The 22,810-nt window shown below is 44.5% G+C and overlaps 1 protein-coding gene across 5 annotated transcripts in view; it reads left to right on the top strand.

Moving 5' to 3' along the window:
• Positions 1-22,810, top strand: part of TPX2 (TPX2 microtubule nucleation factor) — a 47,351-nt gene that overhangs the window by 6,715 nt on the left and 17,826 nt on the right. For all 5 annotated transcript variants that reach the window (XM_075563816.1, XM_075563821.1, XM_075563815.1 and 2 more), the window contains exons 3-8: positions 8,933-9,094; positions 11,934-12,053; positions 16,094-16,220; positions 19,238-19,360; positions 20,336-20,440; positions 22,152-22,273. In XM_075563816.1, the coding sequence (XP_075419931.1) occupies positions 8,989-9,094; positions 11,934-12,053; positions 16,094-16,220; positions 19,238-19,360; positions 20,336-20,440; positions 22,152-22,273 (703 nt within the window). In that variant the 5' untranslated portion in view covers positions 8,933-8,988. The remainder of the gene's footprint in view (positions 1-8,932; positions 9,095-11,933; positions 12,054-16,093; positions 16,221-19,237; positions 19,361-20,335; positions 20,441-22,151; positions 22,274-22,810) is intronic.

Genomic DNA, 22,810 nt, shown 5'->3' with positions numbered 1-22,810 from the left:
CTTGGACCAAGTCAGTACTCATCCTTAGCCTGGGAGCTCTGCAGGTGTGTCTGCCTGGAGTCACTTCCACCGGGAAGGCTTCTCTGACCTGCCCTGCCTGCCTCCCTACACGCCTCTCCCCCCACACCCCTTAGCTCTCTTTTCTGTATTTCTCCAGTGCCCTCTGTTTATCCCCCATAGAAGCCAGGATTCCCCTAGATTGCAATTCATTGTCTGCTTGGCCTCTTCCACCATCCAGTTTTTTCCAATTTTAGAACGTTTTCTTTACTCTTTAAAAGAAAATCATTTTATTGGGGACTCATACAACTCTTACCACAATCCATACTTCCATCCATTGTGTCAAGCACATTTGTACATTTGTTGCCATCATCATTTTCAAAACATTTTCTTTCTACTTGAGCCCTTGGTATCAGGTCCTCATTTTTCTCCTCCCTCCCCTATCCTCCCACTCTCTCATGAACTCTTGATAATTTATAATTTTTTTTCATATCTTACACTGACCGATGTCTCCCTTCACCCACTTTTTTGTTGTCCACCCCCCTGGGAGGGGGTTATAGTAGATCTTTGTAATCAGTTCGCCCTCTTCTCCATCTTTTTCCCCTTCCTCTCCGGGTGTGGCTACTCTCAATATTGGTCCTGAGGGCCTTACCTGCCCTGGATTCCCTGTGTTTCCAGCTTTGATCTGTACTGGTGTACATGCTATGGTCTAGCCCAATTCTAGGTACAATTGGGGTCATGATAGTGGGGGGAGGAAGCTTAAAGAACCAGAGGAAAGTTGTATGTTTCATCAGTGCTGTGCTGCACCCTGACTGGCTCATCTCTTCCTTGTGACTCTTTTGTAAGGGGATGTCCAGTTCCCTACTGATGGGCTTTGGGTCTCCACTCCGCACTCCCCCTCATTCACAATGATACGATTTTTTGTTCTCGGTCTTTGATGCCTGATACCTGATCCCATCGATACCTCATGATCACACAGGCTGATGATGTGCTTCTTCCATGTTGGCTTTGTTGCTTCTCAGCTAGATGCCTTTAACTCCCTAGATGCTATTTGATAGCCACGCACCATCAGCTTTCTTCACCACATTTCCTGATGCACCCATTTTGTCTTCAGTGATCCTGTCAGGAAGGTGAGCATCATGAAATGCCAGGTTATTAGAACAAAGTATTCTCGCATTGAGGGAGTACTTATGTAGAGGCCCAATGTCTATCTGTTACCTTAATACTAAACTTATAAATATTTGTATATAGCTCTATTTCCCCATCATCATGTATAAATGTATTCATATATGTACTGCCTATATGTAGAACTCTATAAATTTGACTCCTAGTTCTTTCCTCTATTTCCTTTTACTTTCCTTTTGTCCCACTGCCATGTTCAGCCTTCATTTGGGTTTCAGTTATTCCTCTTGATTACATTGCCCATGATCAAGCCCTACCAGGCTTCCTACACCCTCCTCACCATCGATTTTAGATCACTTGTTTCCATGACCCTGGGTTTGTTAACACCCACTTCCTTTCCTCGACCTCTTCCCCCTTGTTAAGTCCCCCTCCCACCCCAACAGTCAGGCCTGTTGTTTTCTCCTCCAGATTATTTATCTAGATAGACCTGCAGAGATAATAATATGCACAAAAACAAGACAGCAAAACAAAGCAACAAAATTAAAAAAACAAAAGCAAACCAAGAATGGACAGAGAAGAAGAAAAATGAACTGATTTCAGGAGCCCAAGCAAAAAGCGAGAGTTTTGAGAATGAGGGCAACGAATTTTTAAGTGTGCTTCAAACAATTGATGTATGTGTGGATTGTGATAAGAGTTGTTTGAACCCCAATAAAATGATAAATAAATAGGGAAATAGAAAAAAAAACTAAACAAACCAAGAACAAAAAAGAAACCCTCTAAATAGTTCAAGGTCTGTTTGTTGACCTTTAAGAATGTTTTCAGGTTGAGTCTGATGGGGTGCCATGCCCTGACCCCAAAGTCTATTTTTAGTATTTCCTGGGGATTTTGTTGGTCTGCTCCCCTTGCTGCTTCGTCTCGGTGTGGTGCACATGTTCCGCACTGTGTCTCCAGTGTTGTTCCCCATAGTGCTATGGGTCAGTAAGGGATGTTGTGTCTCATAGTGGGGCCGGTGGTCCTCTCTGTGAATTGGCTGCTCTGAGTGGGAATATCGTCCTCAGGGTTTGGTTGGCTAGGATGTGTTCCACTCTCTTCATTTGCTCCTGTGTGCTTGGATCAAACATGTCCTCTCCCGGAGCTGTAGCTTCAGTGCTGACCTCTGAAGTGAATTCTTGCTTGGAAGCCTGATTTGTTTGGGGGGAATGTGGTTGACACATGTGTCTTTTTCTATTTTTTTTCCCCCCTCTTTCGGTGAGACCTGTTGACAGAAATTCAGTCTTGAATTAGGGACACAGGAAGGGGTCCAGTCAACACCTGTGGTGCGCTCATTTCAACAGTTGGCTTTGGCCTCAACCTGTCCCTTTGCCACCAAGGCCCTGTGGACTTGATTTTTTGAAGGTTTCCCTTCCTCATCATATGTTACGAAGTCAGTACTGTGGTGAGCTTGGCATAGTCCAGTCGGTTTTCTTCAACCAATCCTGTCCCCTTCAGTGAGGTGAGAAGACTTCAGGATGAATATGTAACTGTTCATTGTCCTCTTTTATAGAGGTATGGGGGAGGAGATGGTATCCTCTATTGCCCATACTAGACCAGAGTATTTTTTTTAAAAACCAACAACTTTAAAAAGGAAAAAAAAAATTCTCTTTTAAGATCGTACCTAAACAAAGGTTTAGGTATATTTGGATTTAGACTCTTACACCGTGCTTCCATGAACCTCACCAATGCAAGAAAATCTTAACCCTCAACGTCATTTTTCCCGCTGATGCTTGAATATTTTCATTCCTCCATACGAAGGAGACATTCAGACTAACGTCCATTTTATAGAGAGCAGACACTTATAGACCCAGTACCAACTTAGAGAAAAGAAGGATTGATGCTCTACTTACTCGTGGAAGAAACTAGCTCAAACCTTTCCAAGTGTATTTATAATAGGGTTTGTAAAAGGCCAAAGTTTTCTTTGCGAATGACTTACCAGGGATACTTAAAAACAATCAATCAAACAAAAAAACGCTGTGTGGTTTAGGTGAGATTTTTCCAGAGCAAATTGATTCTTCTTCAGCCCTTGATCTATAGATTATTTGCGAGGCTGGTTATAAGCCCCCGCCTTCAGCAGTGCTCCTCTATTTCCACCTTCCTCCAGGGCTCCCTGTGTCTGTTCACTGCCCCTTCCTGCCTTGTTAGCTTTGCTTTGGGGCCAATGCTCCCCGTTTGATATGAGAAGTTGATTGTTCCCTGCCGTTCATGTTTCAGAAAGGTGAGCTTTAGGAGTGGTGTCAGCTCTTAGCTTAGAAGGATGTCTAAGGGCCCAAATCTCAGGGTTTCCACTAGACTCTTTCAGCCTAGTAATTCTGGTCGTTCTTAAGAATTTGAATTTTGTTCTACCTTTTCTCCCACTCTTGTTTGGTACCTTCTATTGTGAGAGCATGTTTGGACAAGTAGAAGAGGGGCCAAAAAAAGAGAAATTGACACAGTGGCTGCATCAATGGGCTCAGGCACAGGAACAATTGTGAGAATGGCCCACGACTGTGCAGTGTTTTGTTCTGTTGTGCAGAGGGTAGCTATGGGTCAGAATTGACATGATGGCACCTAACAACAACAACAACAATGTGACCCCTGCAGGAGAAAAACAGGACTTTCTACTTTGGTAAAAAGTTATGGTCTTGGATACCCACGGGGACAGTTCTACGCTGCCTTACAGGGCGGCTATGGGTCTGAAGCAATTGGACGTCAGTGAGCTCACACTCCCAGTTGGAGCGCTTGGTGCCATCAGGCTCCACCTCGTTCTTCTGGTTTCAGCTGAGCTTCCTGTGGCCCATTCGCCCGCTGGACTAGTGGTTGCCTTGAGCCTTTGGTTTTCTTCACGCTGCTTTGCTCCAGACGAAAGGGGCCAATCCTTGTTAATTAGAGATATGTTTTGGATACAGCAGAGTTTATGTAACAGTTATGAGCTAACAGTTATGCATTTTGTAGTATTTTATGCTACTGACCTGATCTTCAAAACTCCACTTTGCTACCTACTAATTGGCTATTATGGAGTAGCTGAACTTCTCTGACCCTGCTTTCCTCACTTGTCAGTGGGATGATGCTGTCTACCTTTTCTGTTGTGAATGCAGTGTACGTGAGATGATTCAGTGAAGTGCTTGGTTAGGTGCTTGGGCTGTAATAGATCGTATTTGGAAGTTACTATTATCCTTGAATGTGTCACGGTGTTTTTATTCAGATCTATTTTTAAATAAAAGTGAGTGGCAGTGCGTAGTGTAATGGGTAAGAATACGTGTTGGGCCAAACTAGACCTTTTGGGTTCAAATGCTGACTCTTCTACTTCTTAGCTGTGTGATCATGGTCAAGGAGCACATCTCCCTGGGCTTCCGTTTCCTCATCTGAATGAAGATGGTCACAGTACCTCCTTTGTAGTGTCATTTGGAGGACTTAGTTTATGTCCATAACACTGGATTGTGTCTGGCATTTAAAAGTACACAGTCATTAACTGTTCTTTTTAACTTTTCTCGCTAAATTTATATTCTTAGGTATATTAAGATAATGAATAACTTTTCTATGCAGAAGTGTTAAAAAAAAAAGAATTTGGAACATTTGGATGAGTGAGTGAAGTTAGTAGCCAATTAACAGACCATGGGAATAGGAAGCATATTTCTAAAAATTCCGAGGTTTGACCATTATTTTTGACCATTATTGGTGGACTATCAAGAATATTGCATAAACATTCAAGAAAACCTTGTGGTTGTTTTTTTTCTGAACTGCAAATACTGACTTTAAGGGGAAGTAAATGTTGCTGAACTAGTTTCTGAAGTTGAAGAAGGTAAACCCTGTTCAAAGAGTAGAAAAGCTGGTGTAGCAAAGTCTCCCTCCAGCCCAGACCTCCCCGTTCTTCCCCAGTCCACTATTGTTAACACTTTTGTGTCTTCCTTCTACAAGTTGTGTGTGTGTGTTCATACAGCACCCCTTACTTCCTCTCTTACAGAAGGGGGAGCAGGCTCTTTTGCATTCCACTTTCCTCCCTTCATAGACCTGGGAGTTCATTCTGTGCAGATCAGCACATATGTACAATTATCTATTCAAGTAACTTAATGTTTCATTTTGCATCCGTGGCATGATTTTGTCAGTAACTCACTCATTCATTGGTGAGATATGGGGTTTCAGGGTTGGTTGGTTTTTTGTTCTGACTTATGAATCATGATACGGAGAACGTCCTTATACGTACACAGGTGTTTATCTGTAAGGTAAGCCTCCACCTATGGCACGACAGAGGTAAAGGAAAAATGCTCATTGCCTTCCATAGAGGCCAACAATGTAGCCTCATAGTTTTAAAAAGGATGTGTCTGTGGGGAGGGTAAGCTTGAGTACTTTCCCTGGTGTTCCGCCCCCAACTGTTCTGGTGAGGTCATGGTTCTGAGCTAAGTGCACTTGTTTTGGATTCCATTTCTGTCCCTTCCCTCCCCCAGCCTTAGCTGTCTTCATGACAGCCCTGCCTGGGAAGTGTTCCTAGTGGCCTGGGTTAGACTTTAGGATCATGGGAATCCAAGATTTTCCCATGCCTTCTCTTAGTCGTGTTCTTAAGAGCAGGCTCACTTCCCTTTGGTAATAAGGGACTATTAACCACAATCAGTCATTGAGGGATCTTCGCCAGGCAGAGGAGGGAGGGAAAGTTATCAGTTGGTTAAATGGAAGTGAAGAGAATGGTCTCAGCACATGGAATACCTTCTCATTGATTTCCTGCTAATCAGGTCGGGAGGGAAAGAGCCCTGGAGGGGCTCAGCCGCATAAGAATAGCTTGGTGCTTTGAACTCACCAGTGGCTTTGTGGCAGAAAAGGCCTGGTGATCGCCCTTAAAAATGGACAGCCTTGAAAAGCCCAAGGGCAGCTCTACTCTGTCCCCTGAGTGACTGAACCAGAGTCGCCCCATGGCACAGCCCCCACCACCACAGCAGGTTAGGGGCGAGAGTGACTTGTCCATTATCTAGTAAATATCAGAGACTTCTTTGCTCTAGGTGGGATTGTTTTTAGCTGTAAAGTGACAAAAATAATGCTTAACTGAAAAAGTTACAAAGATTGGCATCTCAATGTCAACGAAATATCGTGATAATGAGTGTTCCTGAGGCATCCTCAGGCCTAGCAGTTCCACCCAGAAGCTAATGAGATGTTGGCCAGGCCCGTGAGCAGCAATGTGAGCAGCAATGTAGACTAAGTATAAGTAATCCCGTGATGTATCTTAGAGTATAGGTAATGAAGGAGGAGCTCTGGTATCCCAGTGGCTGAACAGTTGACCATTAACCAAAAAGTCAGTGGTATGAGCCCTCCAGCCACTCTGTGGGAGAAAGATGGGACAGTCTCCTTCCGATTTCCAGTCTGCTTTGCCCTGCGGGATCACTGTGAGTTGGAAGTGACTTGCTGGCAGGGACTTTGATTTTTATATCTAGCAGAGAACCTGAGCCCTGAGAGCTATGCATGTTGGGAGGGTGGGGAGGCTTGGGACTGGAGCTCTGGAGGTGACAGTGGGCGTTGTCTCCTGAGGGACATTTTCACAGTATGTCTCAGACATTTATGGAAATTTTGCTACAAGGGTTTTTTTTTTGCAGGAGTGCCTTTAAAATGGAAATATTGGGAAAAGCCTAAAAATGGGCAATAAGAAAATTAAGAAGCAACCATTAGTCAATGACTGTGGTATGTTAACTGGCATGGAAAAATACTTAACATGTGAAGCAGATTTAAAATTTTGTCAGTGATCCAGTTTCTAAGATAAAATAATAGTTTGTATATATGCGGGAGATTGGCTGGTATTGCATGGTGTTACGGATTTTTATTTGCTTTATAAAGGCTTATAATTTGATTATTTTTTAATGGCCATGCACTTTTGAATGTTTAAGTATTTTTAAAAATAAATGTGTATGCCTTTATTACTTGTATCTATTTCCCTTCCCAGATACAGAATGTTTTTAAGTAATTGCCATTTCCTGAATGAAAACAACTGGTTCACAGGAGTTTTTTGGGCATATAATTTGTCAGTGAACACTGGCCTCTGTGGCTGTTACTTTTCAAACTACTTACCACTATTTTATTAACCAATAAGGCTGGAGTGACTTGTAATCCAACCCGATTTCTCTAAGGCAGGAAGCAAACCTTTGTTCAAAGGCAAAGGACTTGCCTGTATCTTTGATGGTTTACTGTTCTGTTTGTTGTACCATGTTGTGTGCATAAGGTATTCTCCTAATGCTTAGGAGTGGTGCTTTTATGGAAACATTGATATGGAAAGAGCACATATTTGTTAGAAAATGTATTGAACACATTATACTTAAGGTAGGGTCCCAGTCACCTGGCTAACTGAGATGTCCGGGAGTTAAAGACCAATCTTTAGCTTTAAGACTTTAGAGTCTACCAGGAGAGAAACCCATGTTCGTCGGGCAACTTGGATTTAAACTCTGCAGGTCTGCTTAGACTTGGACTTTTAAAAAGAAAACCGGTATAAAAGCCCCACCATGTTCATCTCCCTAGTGCATTGCAGATCACAGTCAACCCTCATCTCCCATGGCTCTCGTGCCTTTCCCAGCGTGCTTGTGCAGCACGGTGCTCCTGAGGCCTGGGGCCCATGCGGAGAGCCCCAGGGGTGCTGTATGTCTCCCGGAAACAGAAAAGCCATGGCAGGGCAAGGACAAGTTGAAGAGCGTGGCTTGCCCCATAGGCTGAATTCTGCAGCTGTGTTTTTTTTGTCATTTCAAGTTCAAAGAATCCAGTGGAAGAACCACTGTTTTTTGTTTGTTTTTTTAAGGGAATCTGAAGTGGTTCCTACAGCCACACCAGCAGGTGCAAAAATGGCATTTTGGGCAAAATATCTTTCTCATATTGAAAATAAAAGCTTTTCTGTAGGTACAGCATATACTACATATACCAAGTGTCTTTTAATAGGCTGTTGGTGTTATTGGTAAGGTTTCTGATCAACAGTAAAACAAACAAACGAACCAGACTCACTGCCATCGAGTGACTGCTGAAGCGTAGTGACACTGTCAGATAGCGTAGAACTGCCCCTGTGAGTTTTCTGAGACATAGAAAGCCTCATCTTTCTCTCTTGATGCAACTCCTGGTTTTGAACTGAAGACCTTGCAGTTAGCAGCTCATATGACTTTGGAGTCAAAAAGTTATTCATACTTTGGCTGTGCAGAACCATTAGAGCATGAACCTCCTCCGTGACCTCATTGATCAAGGGTTAACTGCGTTTGCATAGCTAACTAATACATGAAAAGGGCTGACTAGGGGTACAGTGGAGATGGAAACCAAGCACTGACCTCAGAGAGGCAACAATTCTGCCCAATGGGTAGAAATTGGGTAAGTGTTTAGAGACATTTAAATTGAGCTTTGAACAGTTAATAAGATTTTGGCTGGCAAGTATCAAAGTTAATGGTGTGAGGACAAAAGGCTAATAAGTGTTTTTCAGGAATTAGGTATTTGAGCAAAATCTTTTAATTGGGTAGGAGAGAGGCTCGCATTAAGGAAGCAGTTGATTAGACTGAAGAAATAAGGACTGTAAAATACAGTCTAGCACAGTGCAGGGCCAGGTGCAAGCACTGCTTAGACTTTCCACTTCCCTCGTTCCAGATACACGGCCTTCTTTATCTCGAGAGGTGTCTGTCAGACGGGCTCCCTCCCTGAAAAGTTAACTTTCAGATTGATTTGATGGAGTAAGGCATATATTCGAGGTGATTCTCAAAATTACAAATGTGGTAGGAACACTAAAGTAACTGCTAAGGATGTGTGCAGTATCTCTGATTAATGTGTAACCAGGTGTCCGAACCGTTTCTTTTCTCAGAAGGTGACCTGTTGAGAAAATCCTGGAGAAAGCCTCTCCGTGTTAAGCAGGGGACAATGTCTCAAGTCACCACTGCTTATTCCTTTGATGCACCCACGGACTACATCAATTTCACATCCTTGAACGACGAGGAGGACAACGAGAATGTCGATTCCTGGTTTGGTAAGTGCCTGCTTCTGCTGGCGGTTGTACGGGTCAGTGGCCTGGAAGGGCTGGTGCTGAGTACATTTCAAAAATAGAAACAGCTTCAAGAAAACAACTAAAATAGCCACTCCTGTCTGGATCTCCGTAGGTACGTTGTCCTCTGAGTTGATGAAATCATTGCAGTGCGTAGTATTTGGGGAATGAACGAGCCAGACAAGCCAATATTGACTTCTGAAGCCCTTCTTGTGCTTTGGGTGAACATTTGCAGAGCAAGTTTGTTTCTCTCTTGACGATGGAGACAATTTTGCTTTGTCCCACTGGGGGAAGTTCCCTTCATGTGGCAATGCTCCTCCCACTCCCTCCGCCCCTTCCCGTCACCCCTCTTCCCTGCTCCTTGCTGTCTTCTGAAGAGCCCCTTCCTCCAAATCAGTGCTATTTTGCAGTTAATTTAAAATAAATAAGTTAGGCTTTGGGGACATATGGCTGAACCCAGATGAAACCTGGGATTGACTGCAGGACTCAGACATATCTATAGTGATGCCCCCCCCCACACACACACACACACTTGCACTCCTGTCATGAAGCGCACTGTATGAATAGTATCACAAACAAGCTGTTGGGATCAATAGAACCCACAGATCTGATGCAGATGCCCCAGCTTTACTTGTACTCAGTTTTGTGTATTAAATTCTCTATAACTTTATATCACCCGTGGAGCTTTGTGTATCCACCACCATCAAGGTACAGAAAGTTCTAGCATCACAAAGATACTTGTGTTGTCCGACACCTACCTCCTCCTTGCAACTACTATTCAATTTACCTTTTTTTTTTTTTTTTTTGCTTTAGTGTTTTTTCTGGTTTGAGTGAAAATGTACAGAACAAATAAGTTTTCCATTCACATTCAATAATTCATCCATGTTTCCTGACATTAGCTGCAGTCTCCCCACCGCTGCAGGGATAGAACACTCTTCCACTGCCTCCTTCGGCGTTCCCCATTTTCATTTGCACATCTCTCCTGCCTTCTGAACTTGGATTTGGGGCCAGTGCTGCCCTCTTGCTCTCCTAGGGTTGATTGTTCTGGGGCACACATTTCCTTGGCAGTTGTTCACTTTTGAGGCCTGTGGTTGTTTGGCTGAAAGGTGGTCTGAATTGGGTTCATTTTAGAATGGAGGCATTAAGCTCCTCAGAGCCCAGTCTTCAAATGGATAGGATTGCCTGATCATTGATGGAACTCCAACCCAGCAACCAAACCAACAAATAAGGACTCCGCTAGGTCTTGCCGTACTTTGCAATGATCTGTGAGCCTGGTGGTAATGTCCGGCTCGGAGTTGTTAGAGTCTCTCCATTTCATTCCTTCTCATGTCCCCTCTGTCCCTCCCTGAGGGGAATCACAAAAGACCACTGGGACCCTTGCTCTTGCTTGTGATGCAGTGTCCAACTGTAATGGCCCAGTTGCTCTTGGAAAAGGACTTTAATGGCGTCCAGTGAGGGCCCTGAGAGAGGAGGGGCTTGTTGGAAGTTGTGGAAATAACTGGGTCTTGAGCTTTCTAAAGTGAGAAGTATTAATACAATAATACTGTTAAATACAGTTTGGGAGAGAAGACAAACATGTTTTCTCCCTCCAAATCCCCTTAGTAGTACTCTATTACTTTTGGACCATCTTCCATAGTCTTGGTGGCACAGAGGTTAAAGTGTCTTGCTGCCAACCATGAGATCGGTTGTTTGAACCCACCCAGCCATAGCCCTGCCACCGGAGAAAGCTGTTTGCTTCCATAAAGACTTCTGGCCTTGGAAACACTCTGGGTCAGTTCTTCTGTTACCAAGTCTATGGGTCTGAATCCAAACAATCACACTTTGTCACACAGTCGCAATTAGTACACAGAGTAGTTATTGCTGGGCTTTCCTGCACTCCTGACTCTTGAGATCTGTCACTGGTTTGGACTGGCTTTGGGATACAGAAGGACCTTAGATAAAATTCTTATGAGACCCAGAAAAACTAGATGGGCTCTGGCTACTACTATTGACCCTTCTGACCAGGGATACAATAGAAGTCACAGTTAGAATGGGAGGAAAACAGAACGAGGATCAGCTTCATGAAGAGACCAGACTTACTGGAGATACATAAAGAGACTAGAAGGAACCTGAGACTCAGACACTCCTGGAACTGAAGCTGCTGCCAGAGGTTTCCTGTTAGCCAAATATGTGCTTAAACCATCAATACCCAAGACCAAAGGGTAGCCTTTTACACCAGAGACAAGGAGGAGCAGGGAAACTGGGAGGAGCGAGGTGGGGCCAAGGGGCTAGAAACAGTCCTGATAGATTATAAGCATTATAACCAATGCCACAAATGGAGAGGGACTTGTTGAATGAGAATCCCAGTTGCTGTCACCTAAACACAAGAAAACACTGGAAAAGAAAAAGATTCCTAGCTCTGTTCCACCCTTACATACACGACACCCCCTTCCACCACCCCACTTGACCAAGCCTCTCTCAGATGCCCCTTGAGAGCCCTGCCATTGCTGGTGGCTGCAGTTTGCTTAGGAGGAACATGATGTGCTTAGAAGAGGCCAGTGGGAGCTTGTGGGGCCTTCCATGTGTATCAAGTACAGATAAGGAGCTAGTCGCAGTGCAGAGCCTGCCTTCTCCCTTTTCTGTACCACATTGTTTAGTGTTGCCAGTTCTGTAGCGATAGTCTTGAACCTTTCCCTGACTGGACCTCGCGTTGCCTGTGCTCCAGTCAAGTGCGTTGAAAGCGTAAAGGCGGGCGGGGGCTCTCAGCCTGACGTTGCAGGGCCCGGCTCTGATGATTTGCTGCGTTGCTGCTTGTTTGGACAGTGACGGTCTTACCTTTTCACAGAGGAGAAGGCCAATTTGGAGAACCAGTTCCTTGGGAAGAATGGAACAGGACTCTTCCAGGGTAAGACTCCTCTGAGGAAGGCTATTCGACAGCAAGCCATCGTCACCCCTCTCAGACCAGGTGAGAAAGCATCTGAGAACCAAGCTCTGGGGCAGAATGGTGGCCCCTAGGGTATTAGGAGCTTGAAGGACTTGGAGAACTTGCCCTTTGGCTCATCAGTGAATGGGGCTGATAAATGTGAAACTATTAATGTGCTACTATACCTTTTAAAGGCAAACAAAAACCTTTTGGAATTTAAGTTTGCATAGAGCCTTATTGCCAGATACTTAACTGTTGTGCAAGAATTGTGTGTAACTTGCATATCTTAGAGCCCACACACTAAATTGTACATGCCCTTGGCTGTTAGTGTTTTCAGGGAGTTGTGGAATTGTCGCCACTGTATTTTAGAACAGGGCTCCTTTCAGGGAACTATCTGTATTTTCCGTGGGCTTGCCTAGTTTGCGCTAGACTGATTTGCGCTAGTAGCTGCTAGACTGACTTCCAAATGATGGAGGAGTCTAGGTTGTGCCTCTTGAACTTGGAATCTGCACAAGGACCAGGAGGAACAGGCTTTCTTGCCTGGTGGTTAGACCTGGGGAGTGTTTTAGCTGACAGGCTTGGAACATCTCAGCCTGTGGCCTTAGTACTGGATCTTCAGGTGAATATCATGACTTTTTTAGACGAGCAGGGTCTCTGTTTCTGTGATGGTTTTTGTGGCCTTGGAGCAAAAGGCACGTAATGCTGCCTGTTGGCACTGGGCCGTCCCCACCTGGTAACTCGCAGCCTCAAACCGCAGGTACCTCCGAAGCGTACTCGCTGGGCCTGTCTCTGACTGAGGCCACGCACGTGACTTGTAGGTACCTCTTTCCTCAGAGTCTTTGTGCTCTGTGCTCGTTTTGTTCTCATTGCGAACACCAAACTCACTGCCATTGGATTGCTTCCTTCCATCTGCCTGAATGCCCCTGCCTGGCTGAAGAGCCCTACTCACCCACCATTCAAGAGCCAATTCAAGGTTTTTCCTCCCATAATTGATTCCAGAGCACAGTTCTGAATGCTGTGTAAATGTCCATTTCCCATCCTGTTGCTAGTACATAGGAATACAGATTTTACATAATGCCTTGTATTCCTCAACCTTCTAAACACACTCACGTTAGTTTCTATACATCCCATGAAATTTCTACATCAACGATTGTGTCATCTGCAAGTATGCCTTTTCTTTCTGCTGCTTACCTATTGCCCTGGCTAGAGGGCACCTGCCTGTGTGATGGTGAATAGGAATGGGGAGAGGTTCCTGATCTTAGGGCAAAAGCACTCAGGCTTTTACCGCTCTGTAGACTGTTCATTGTAGGTTTTCACAGCCGCCTGCCCTTTATCAGGCTGAGGATGTTCTGTTCCTGGTCACCTTGTTCTATATTGTGGGTCATTCTGGTCAGCAATGGATGGACATTGAATTTTGTCAAAATGTTCTTCCTGCATTTATTGAGACGGTCATACATTTGTTTTTTTGTTTTGGGTTTTTTCCTCTCCTCTGTTGATATGGTGAATTGCCCTGATTGTTCATTGTTAGTCAACCTTGCATTTCTGGGATGCATGCCAGTTGATCATGATGTATTTTTTTTTTGATATGCTGCTAGATTCAGTTTGTTAAATATCTGCTAAAGAACTTTTGCATCTGTGTTAATGAAGGAGATTGGTCTGTGACTTTTGTGTGCATGTGTGTTAAAAGAGATAATAATTTGCCTTTGAACCATTTTTTAGAGGACAGTTCAGTGACTTTAAGTACATTCACAATGTTGTAACAGTTACCACTGCCTGTTTCCAAAACTATTTCATCACTCTACACAGAAAGACAGTACTCTTCAGCAATAACTCTCCACCATTCCCTCTCCCCTTTTAGCCCCTATAACTACTAATCAACTTGCGTTGCCATGCACTTGCCTGTTCTAGAGCCTTCATCAAACCAGGACCAGGGTTGTTTGGTTTTGATTATCAGGGTACTGCTGGCCTCCAGCCTCCGAACGAGGTGTGAAGCAGTCTGCAGTCTGTGCTCCTCGCAGACAGACTGTGTGGAAGAGGACAGACTGTGTCTGATCTCTGGCTTCCTTGAGGCCGGGTTCAGGCAAGACTCACATCCATCCCTTTTTCCTACTCTCACACACCACGCTTTGTCTCTGCCTCTGCCGGGGCCAGTAATTCATTGCAACGACCTTACAGAACTATCATCACAATTAAGGAGGGTTATTAGGGAAATTAATAGGTTACCAAAGGTAGGCTCAGCAAACAGTAAGGATATAGGCATTGTCTCTTTGTGGTTCTCAGCCACACAGTCTCTTGGCTTTTGCCATCATGGGCCAGGAAGTCAGCTCACCTGTCACTGTCCCACAATTCCATAGTCTTGGGCAAGATCAGGAGAAGGTACCACAAGGTCTCTAGGTCTCCACCTGGATGCATCTGGTTTCCGCTCTCACCACATCAGAGTTTGGACATCATGTGGGGACTCAGATGTTGCTTTGAGTTTGGGGAACAAAAAGAAGTTGTAAGGGGCAAGAGCAGGCTGTAGGGTAGATGGAATAAGGTTTCCCAATGGAACTTCTAGGACAACCCTTGCTCCTCTTGAAAAATGAACAGGTCAGGTGCATTGTTGTGAGGGGAAAACAATTCCGCAACACAACTTTCTTGGCCTTTTTGGCTCTAATTCAGTTTTCAGTCATCTTAAACCTTCCTATAAGCCCCCATGGGTCGCCCTGTGCCCTTTGAGAAAATCTATCAAGATTGTTCCTTTGGAATCCTCAAAAACGTGTCACAACTTTCTGAGCTAACCTTTCTGCTGTGTGTTTAAATGGCCCAGCAGATCCGACGGACTTGATTGGATGTTATGGAGGCACTGTAGCGAGACAAGTGTATCCCAACCCTGCATTGAGACATGTCCCAACACGTTTTGTTTGGAATAGACCCGTAGCAGCAGCACTTTCTGACTTAGACTTGTATATCAAGAGGAATTTTTCTTCAATATTCCGAAGGCGTTGCCTTTTTCTCATCTTTCACTTGTTTGTGCTGTTGAGAAATCCGGTGTTTGTTTTGATTCTTGAAACCTCTTAGGTAATCTGTTCTTCTCTAGGAAAGTTTCTAATTTTCCTTGATTGTGTTCTGAAATGACATGCATTTCAGTTTGGGATGCTTCTTAGGTGGTGCTTGCTTTCTGAAGTGGCACCTTAGGCCTGCAAATGGGCGGGGCCGTAAATGCTTAATTTCTGTTCCAGCCCAAATACCCTTAACAGGGATTTCTGCATACGATTTCACTAGGACTAAGGGTACATGTGAATATTTGTGTATCCGTAGCACCTACACATACATGTAAACATACACATTCAAGCACACACACACACACTATGGGGACGCTCAAAGGAGCCTTGAAGTCAGTGGTCAAAGTGCTCAGCTGCTGACTGAGAGGCTGGTTGTTCAACCTGCCAGATGCTCCATGGAAGAAAGATGAGGCAGTGTGCTTCTGGGAAGGTTTGCAACCTTGGATACACTATTGGGCAGTCCTACTCTCTATAATGCTGGAGCACCCATGGTGGTGTAATGGGTTACTAGTTGGGGTGCTCACCACAAGGTCAGTAGTTCAAAACCATCAGCTGCTCCCCTGGTGTAAGATAAGACTTTCTGCTCCCTTAAAGAGTTGCAGTCTGGGAAATCCACAGGGACCGCTCTGCCACTGTGAGTTGAAAACTTAATGGCAGCGTGTATTAATTTGAATGAACTTGATGGCGACAGGTTTGCTTTTAGATAAATATTTACAGGTGGAGTGGTTTGTGCTCAGCTGCTGGCTTACAGGCTGGCAGTTCAAACCTGCTCAGTAAGAAAGAAAAGACCTGGCAATATGCAGACATTAAGATTATAAAGCTGAGAAAACCTTATGGAGCTGTTTAACTCAACATGGGGTTTCTGTGAGTTTGAATCAACTCAACCCAAGGTAACTAACAATAAATAATAGGCACACATGTATATACGTGTGTGTGTGTTTCAAATGTATAATTCTATATTAAGTCATGCATACATGTCTCTCATCCTAACTCATACCTTTGGGCTTTGAGTGCTAACTTGTGTTTGGTCTTCCACAGTTGACAATACTTATTACAAAGAGGCAGAAAAAGAGAATCAGTTGGGACAATCCACTCCATTAAATGCTTGCTCTTCCCTGGAAGTAGGGAGGACCACCTCCCAAAGTACCCGGGCCCATCCTCAGAGGTAAGATAAGGTGGTGGTCAATAATTTTGAATGAGTGATTGCTGGACACAGCAGCTATTTTATGACTCCTACTGTAACCGACTTTGTTACTTTATTTAACCTCCATAACAACTTATCAGTTACAGGTAACATGCATAATTTAGTGCTGAGTGACCATAGGGACTACGTTATTTGTCTATAGTAAGTTGACCATACTCTTTCCATCCCTCGTGTTCCCCGCGGCTCCCTTCTCATCGATACCTCTGGGCGATGACGTCGTTTGGTCTCATAAGATGACTGTTTAGGAAGCACGTGTTGCAAGTTGTTCCCAGGCTCATCTATTGCTCAGGTGGAAAGTAGCCCGAGAGTGACTTCAGCTCTCGCTTTTTCAACCCCAGACTGTTAATTTTTCCAGTTAGCAGAAACTGGCAATTTGTCTAACGAAGGAGCCGCTTAAATCAAGATACTACACCCAGCACCACCACACTGGGGGAAAATCAAGTTGCTAGTTGTTTCAGCATTGGCATCAAAGCTGGCAGCCACGTCGCCAATCTCAGTCTCATGTTACATGGGTGTTTTAACATGGCAGTGATCTCAGCTTCCTCCAGTCTCTATTAGTCCCGTAAGTTGTTTTTTTTCTCCAGTTCAAACCAGAACCTTCTCATATGTTCCTGGTTAGAATGGTCATTAGTGGTAGCCCATTCAGACTTCTTTTTCCAAAAACTAAAAAACAAAAACTACAACAAACATGATCTGATTCCCTTGAGGATGATGCCAAAACTACTGTTTTGCCTTAGCCGAAGTTAAAGAGTGTAGAATTCTTCTGGAAAGACATAGAGGGTGGAAATGTGTAGCCCTAGGTCAGTGGTCCTTAATCTGTGGATTGTGACCCCTTTGGAGTTGAAGGACCCTTTCACAGGGTCACCCGGTTCATAACAGTAACAAAATTACACTTATGAGGTAGCAACGAAAATAATTTTATGGTTGGGGGGGGGGGTCACCACCACATGAGGAACCTATATCAAAGGGTCGTGGCATTAGGAAGGTTGAGAACTATTGCCGTAGGTGGAGATGTCAAACCAGCAGCTTCACATTTTGAAAGTTTTGTGTAATAAATGTTTCTATGATTCTTGTAGGGATACTGTGTTAGGCCATGTGGACTAGAAAATAAAATTCTGTGGCAGTCATCTCTGTGTAAGAAAGAGCTTTCTATGAAGAAGTCATTATATATCAAGTAAAACATCCCAGTCCAGTCCAACTCAAGTCCATATGTCTGATACTAGTCCTTAAGTTCGTTGCTGGTCATACCTATTTCTAGCTTGTTGAGGAAGTACCACACCAGTTTCCCCGAGTGATTTTAGAATTTTTTGTAGTCCCACCAGTGGGAGAGTGAATCCCTTGCAGCTTTGTTCCACTCGGTACCATTTCCAGGGATGAGGTGGTACTGCATTCTTCACTTAGTCCGCTCTTAGCAAAATGCCTTTATGGTGGTTTTACAGGTGCCCTCTTTCTTTTAACTCTGTGTTAGTCCGGGTAGACCAGAGAAACAAATTCAGGGAGACTCATGTGTATACGAGAGAGCTTTCTATCAAAGAGCAATTGTATATTAAGAAAACATCCCAGTCCAAATCAAGTCTTTAAGTTCGATATTAGCCCATATGTCCGATACTAGTCATAAGTTCTTTAGACTCATGCAGCATATGCAATGACGCGAGTGTAGGACGGTCACAAGCCAGTGGGTGGGAAGTCTTGGGATCCAGTGGCGGTGTAAGCATCTTAGTGCCAGTGTGGGTCTCCACATGGCTCCTACAGCTCCAGGGTTTTGACTGTCAGTGCAACTCCGCTCCATGTGGTTTGTCACTAGGAATGTCTCACAGGGCGTGAGTCTGTGTCCCACCTCCAGTGAGCTATTTATCTCTTTAACATCTCCAAATGAGGTTATCAAACTGCAACCTGATGGATAGCCTTAATTCCACCCCTTCACTCTTAATAGTCAGTCGCAAGTTGACAGCAGATTATGTAACTACCACACTTACTATAATAGGAAAGTATTTCTATTTGGAAGGTAGGAAATTGGGAGTTTGTATCAAAATCTAAGAGGGTGGGTTGAAGAAAAGTTGATAGAAGATTGACTATCAGTTAACTTTTTAAGCTGATTGATGAGTACATCGAAGTTCACCATATTATTCTCTTTGTTTTCAAATATATTTGATATACTCTGTGCTATTTAGATGTTCTAGTACTTACACTTGAACTGCTAACCATAAGCCAGCAAGCAGTTCGGTATCATCAGATGAGACGTTCGACTACCATACAGAGATACGCCTCAGAAACCCACAAGGGCAGTTCGACCCTGCCCTATCGGGTCGTCGTCAGTCACCATTGACTCGATGGCAGTGAGCGTGAATTTGTGCAGTAGCATAAACATTTGTATACTAAAAATGTCTAAAGTGTCTAAGACTTTACACAGCAAGCATCGAGGGAAATGGAGCACTATCTAAATAAACGATACGGGAAAGAGGTTATTCCTGTGAAACTCAGTAGTCGCTGCTGCCAGTGTTCTCAGTGGCCTGGGTGGTGAGCTCATGCGACTCCACTCATTTAATGACTTATTTTTGTTTTGCACACTTTTTGGCATGTGCCTTAGTTGTAGAAGTGCAGCAAGGAAGAGTTGGTAGCTAAAAGGAAGAGGCTAAGGGCCTGAGCTTTTATTCCAGTTTGTGGGAGACGTGCCCTCTAATTCCCAGCCTGAGAGTAGCTAGCTTTGTAACAGCAAATGACGTGACTGTTACCTGCTATGGAAGGGCGGTTGCTCTTGCTTGAGGCCCATTCATGAAACCAGTGTCGGGGGCACTAGCATTTTATGGTTGAATTTTAAAAGTCTAGGAGAAGATGAGATTTTTTCAGAGGGAAATCACACACCCTACGTTTCCCATCGCCCTCTGCAGTTTGACACACTTGTACATTTCTGAGCCTTGTGTGTGTGTCTTGGGTCGATGCATTCATTACTGACACAGTTGTTGATTCCTCTGCCATAGGAGATCTCCCCGGCTCTCTGCTCAGAAGGATGCGGAACAGAAGCACCGTGTCAAACTGAATGCCAAACGGTGTGCCACTTCTGTTGTCACGAATGAAATTCCACCCTCCAAAAAAATGAAAGTGTAAGTATCTACAGCTTCGGCCAGTTGGCATAGGTTGAAGCCTTGTTGGAGCTTGCTCTTACCTCTGAGTTCAGTATAGATTTTGCTGCAAGTAGCAGCCTCTCCGTGTAGAAGGCAGCAGTGATTACTGTGCTTCTCTTAAGTCTGAGAAGCAGTTCACTGCTGCCTTTGCTTGAGTCACTGAGCAGCGGCGGGCTTCGTGTCACTGCGAATCTGCCCCTTCCCATCGTCATTGCTCCAGACCCTGCAGGGCGCGTTTTGTCGCTCTTCCCCGTGCTTTGTTACCTGGTCATGAGACGGCTTCTGTGTCTCTTCAGTATCACATCCACGTTTCAGGGAAGAGGTGAGGGGCAGGGACCCATATCAAGGGGATGAAATCTATTCCGGAAACTCTGAAGAGATACACCTTCACATGCCCACATTCTCTGAGCTCCCCTCTGTGCTGCCGTCCAGGCTGTGAGGTTGGCTCTGACTCATAGCCAACCATTGCCTGGTCCTCTGCCTTCCTCACAATTGTTCTTATGCTTGAGCCCATGATGCAGCCCCTGGATCAGTCCATCTTGTTGAAGGTCTGACCTTCGTTGTATAGAGGCTACAAACACAGTACTTTTAGCTTTAGTACATTTTTCCCCCCCCGCCCCCCCCCCCAACAACAACAACAAAAGATTCTGTTAAGAAAGGAGGGTGGACTACACCTTGGCAAGGCACTCTCTGTGTTTGTTTGATGGTGGTCACCTGGAATTCCCCTCCCCCTCCCTCTCCCTTGCCAGTGCTGTCTATTGGCGTTCTCAAGGTGCAGCCGTGGTAGCCGTCAGTGTGTCTGAGCCGATGGTGCTTCAGTCGGGCCTCCTTGTTGAGTGTGCTCGATGTCCTGACGAATGGGGCCTGTTAAGAGACTGTGTGGTATACTTGGGGTGCTCGTAGGGAATGTGCTCTCGGGAACTCAGTGCGTATTTTTGCCCTTTCAAACTTAAGTTCTAGCAACAAAAAGAAGCCAGTGGAAGACAGACGTGCTCACCAAGTCATCACTCCAGAGAGAGCCAAGAGCAGACACATGGTGCCATGTACGCCTCCTGTCAGGTCTGTGTCTTTTCTGCACGCCCTTCAGAGTGAGTGGGACACTGTTTGGGTAGACTAGAGAAACAAGTCCCTGGACACACATATGTGTATAAGAAAGAGATTTATGTACAAGAGCAATTGAACGTTGAGAAAACATTCCAGTCCAGAAGAAGTCCATATGTCTGACATTAGCCCATATTTCCTATATCAATCTATAAAGTCCTCTTCAGACTCACGAAACACATGCAGTGATGCCGAATGCAGAAGATCACAGGCCAGTGGTTAGAAAGTCTTTGGATCCAGTGTCATTGGAAACATCTCAGTGCTGGCAGGGGTCTCTGCATGGCTTCTCCAGCTTCCGAGGTTTGGTTGTGTCCATGTGGCTTGTTCTCTGCAATGTCTCGTAGCTACAGGTCTGTCATGGGACACTGGCTGACGGCCGCCTGGGATTGCTGGGGAGAGTTGGAAGCACGGAGAAAACAATGAGAAAATCACTATTCTCACTTTTAGTTATAGTGCCTACTTCCAACAGTTGATTCTGCCTCTTAGGGACCCTGTAGGACAGGGTAGAAATGCCCCCAAGGACTTCCAAGACTGTAACCCCTGTCTTTCTCTCAAAGTCATAGTGCTAGCATTGTTTAATATCTTACTTTTAATATTTTTCTAATAGGTAAAATCACTGCCTTGTTTTCTTGTTATGACGCAGTTCAACACTTTATGTGAACACATTTTGTCATTGGCCTGCGAGCCACCTCTGGTGCTGCTTTGAATGTTTCAAGTGCGCTGTCTGTGCTGTTAGGAAAATCTTCACATTCTCATATTATGAAAGGTTGTTAGTATCCTGCCAAGCGACCGCTTCTGTTATCGTAAGTCCTCCTTCAGGGAGCATCTCTGCGTGGACAGGTCTTCTCAGATCCAAGGGCCGTCTGATCAGTGGGATGCCTGGTGACACTGACTGTCAGTTTTGTCTCTGAGAGGACTGCATTGATTTCCGGTGCTACTGGTTTTGATTTTTGTTTTTGTTTTATTCCCTCTGTGTCATCAGCATTATTTTTTATAACTTCAAAGACGTTTAAAATGTAGTTGACCTCACGTGCATTGGACTGCCACTGACAAGGTTGCACTACTGCTGGTTCCCACATCTCTGAGCGGACTGTCCGTTTCCTTCTTTCCCTGTTGAACTGATTTAACAGACACATACGCTGTGAGGGGTCAGTACTTCAGCCTTCCTTTACAGTGCGCATGCCTGAGACCTTAAACCGCTTTCTCGGGAACACTTAGGCAGAAGGTGAAATGAAGGGTTGAAATCTGAACCCTGGTTGGCTTCATCACACTGTTTATATTTTGTATATTAATGCTTTGCTGTATTTCTTATAAGTAATTTGCCCATATTACTGGTTTTTTCATTTTAGTGTGTGTGTGTGTGTGTGTGTGTGGCTTAGTAGCTAACCATCTGTGAATCTTTTGTAATTTCTTCTACAGTCTTGTAGCTGTTTTTCTTCCAAAACTTAAAATGGATTTTTTTTCTTTCCCCCCCCCTTAAAATGGATTTTAAAGTGTGCATCTTAATTTTTGTTGTTGCCTAATTATTTATCCTAGTGTCATCAATATCACTTTATGGGACAGTCACACAGGTTAGAAAATCTGTGTCTTTACAATGCTTGTAGATGCTTTTGAATTACTGAGCCCTGATCTCTTCTCTGCCTGTCTCCTTTATTGATTTGTTTTCTAGGCAGAAGGTTCTAAAAAGCACCGAGGAGCAAGAATTGGAAAAGCGAATGAAAATGCAGCAGGAAGTTGTGGAGATGCGAAAAAAGAATGAGGAATTCAAGAAATTTGCTCTTGCAGGAGCAGGTCAGTGGGCTCTGGTTGACCCTGGCCAGTGCGGGCTCTTTCTCGAGAGCTTAGTTGCGAGGTTCTTTGCAGCAGCCAGCTCCTGCTGCAGTGACCATTCCTACAGCAGTCTCCCTGCAGTGGCCATTTGAAGGGCATGCTCTACAATGCGCCTGTCTGCTCGTTTCTCAGTACGCTCCCTTATATAATTTTTTAGACCTTTTGTCATTTTTTCGAGTAGAATTAATCCCTCCTTCCTAGTAGTTCTTAATTCTTTGTATTAGAAGAAACTAGGGTTGAGAAGGAAAAGAAAGCTCTCCCCTTTTTGTTCTACTTCAAGGCAGTAGAAAAGATTGTTTAGGCAAATCTCATTGCAGTTAAGGAGAAAGAACAGGGGTGTCCGAGGCGGCTGACGTGGCCGAGCTCCCGTTGTTGCTCTGGCACCGAGTTGTTAGGGTGGAATCCGAGCCGTGGAAAAGCACACTTACTGAGCACAGAGGCTGGTGAGCCAGTCGACAGCTTTGCCTAGCCGAAGTAGTCAGTGCACTGTCTCCAGAG

The sequence above is a fragment of the Tenrec ecaudatus genome, chromosome 12, assembly GCF_050624435.1.
Source record: "Tenrec ecaudatus isolate mTenEca1 chromosome 12, mTenEca1.hap1, whole genome shotgun sequence".
Lineage (NCBI taxonomy): Eukaryota > Metazoa > Chordata > Mammalia > Afrosoricida > Tenrecidae > Tenrec > Tenrec ecaudatus.
The sequence above is the reverse complement of the archived record's forward strand: the minus strand, read 5'-3'. Positions and strand labels throughout refer to the sequence as shown.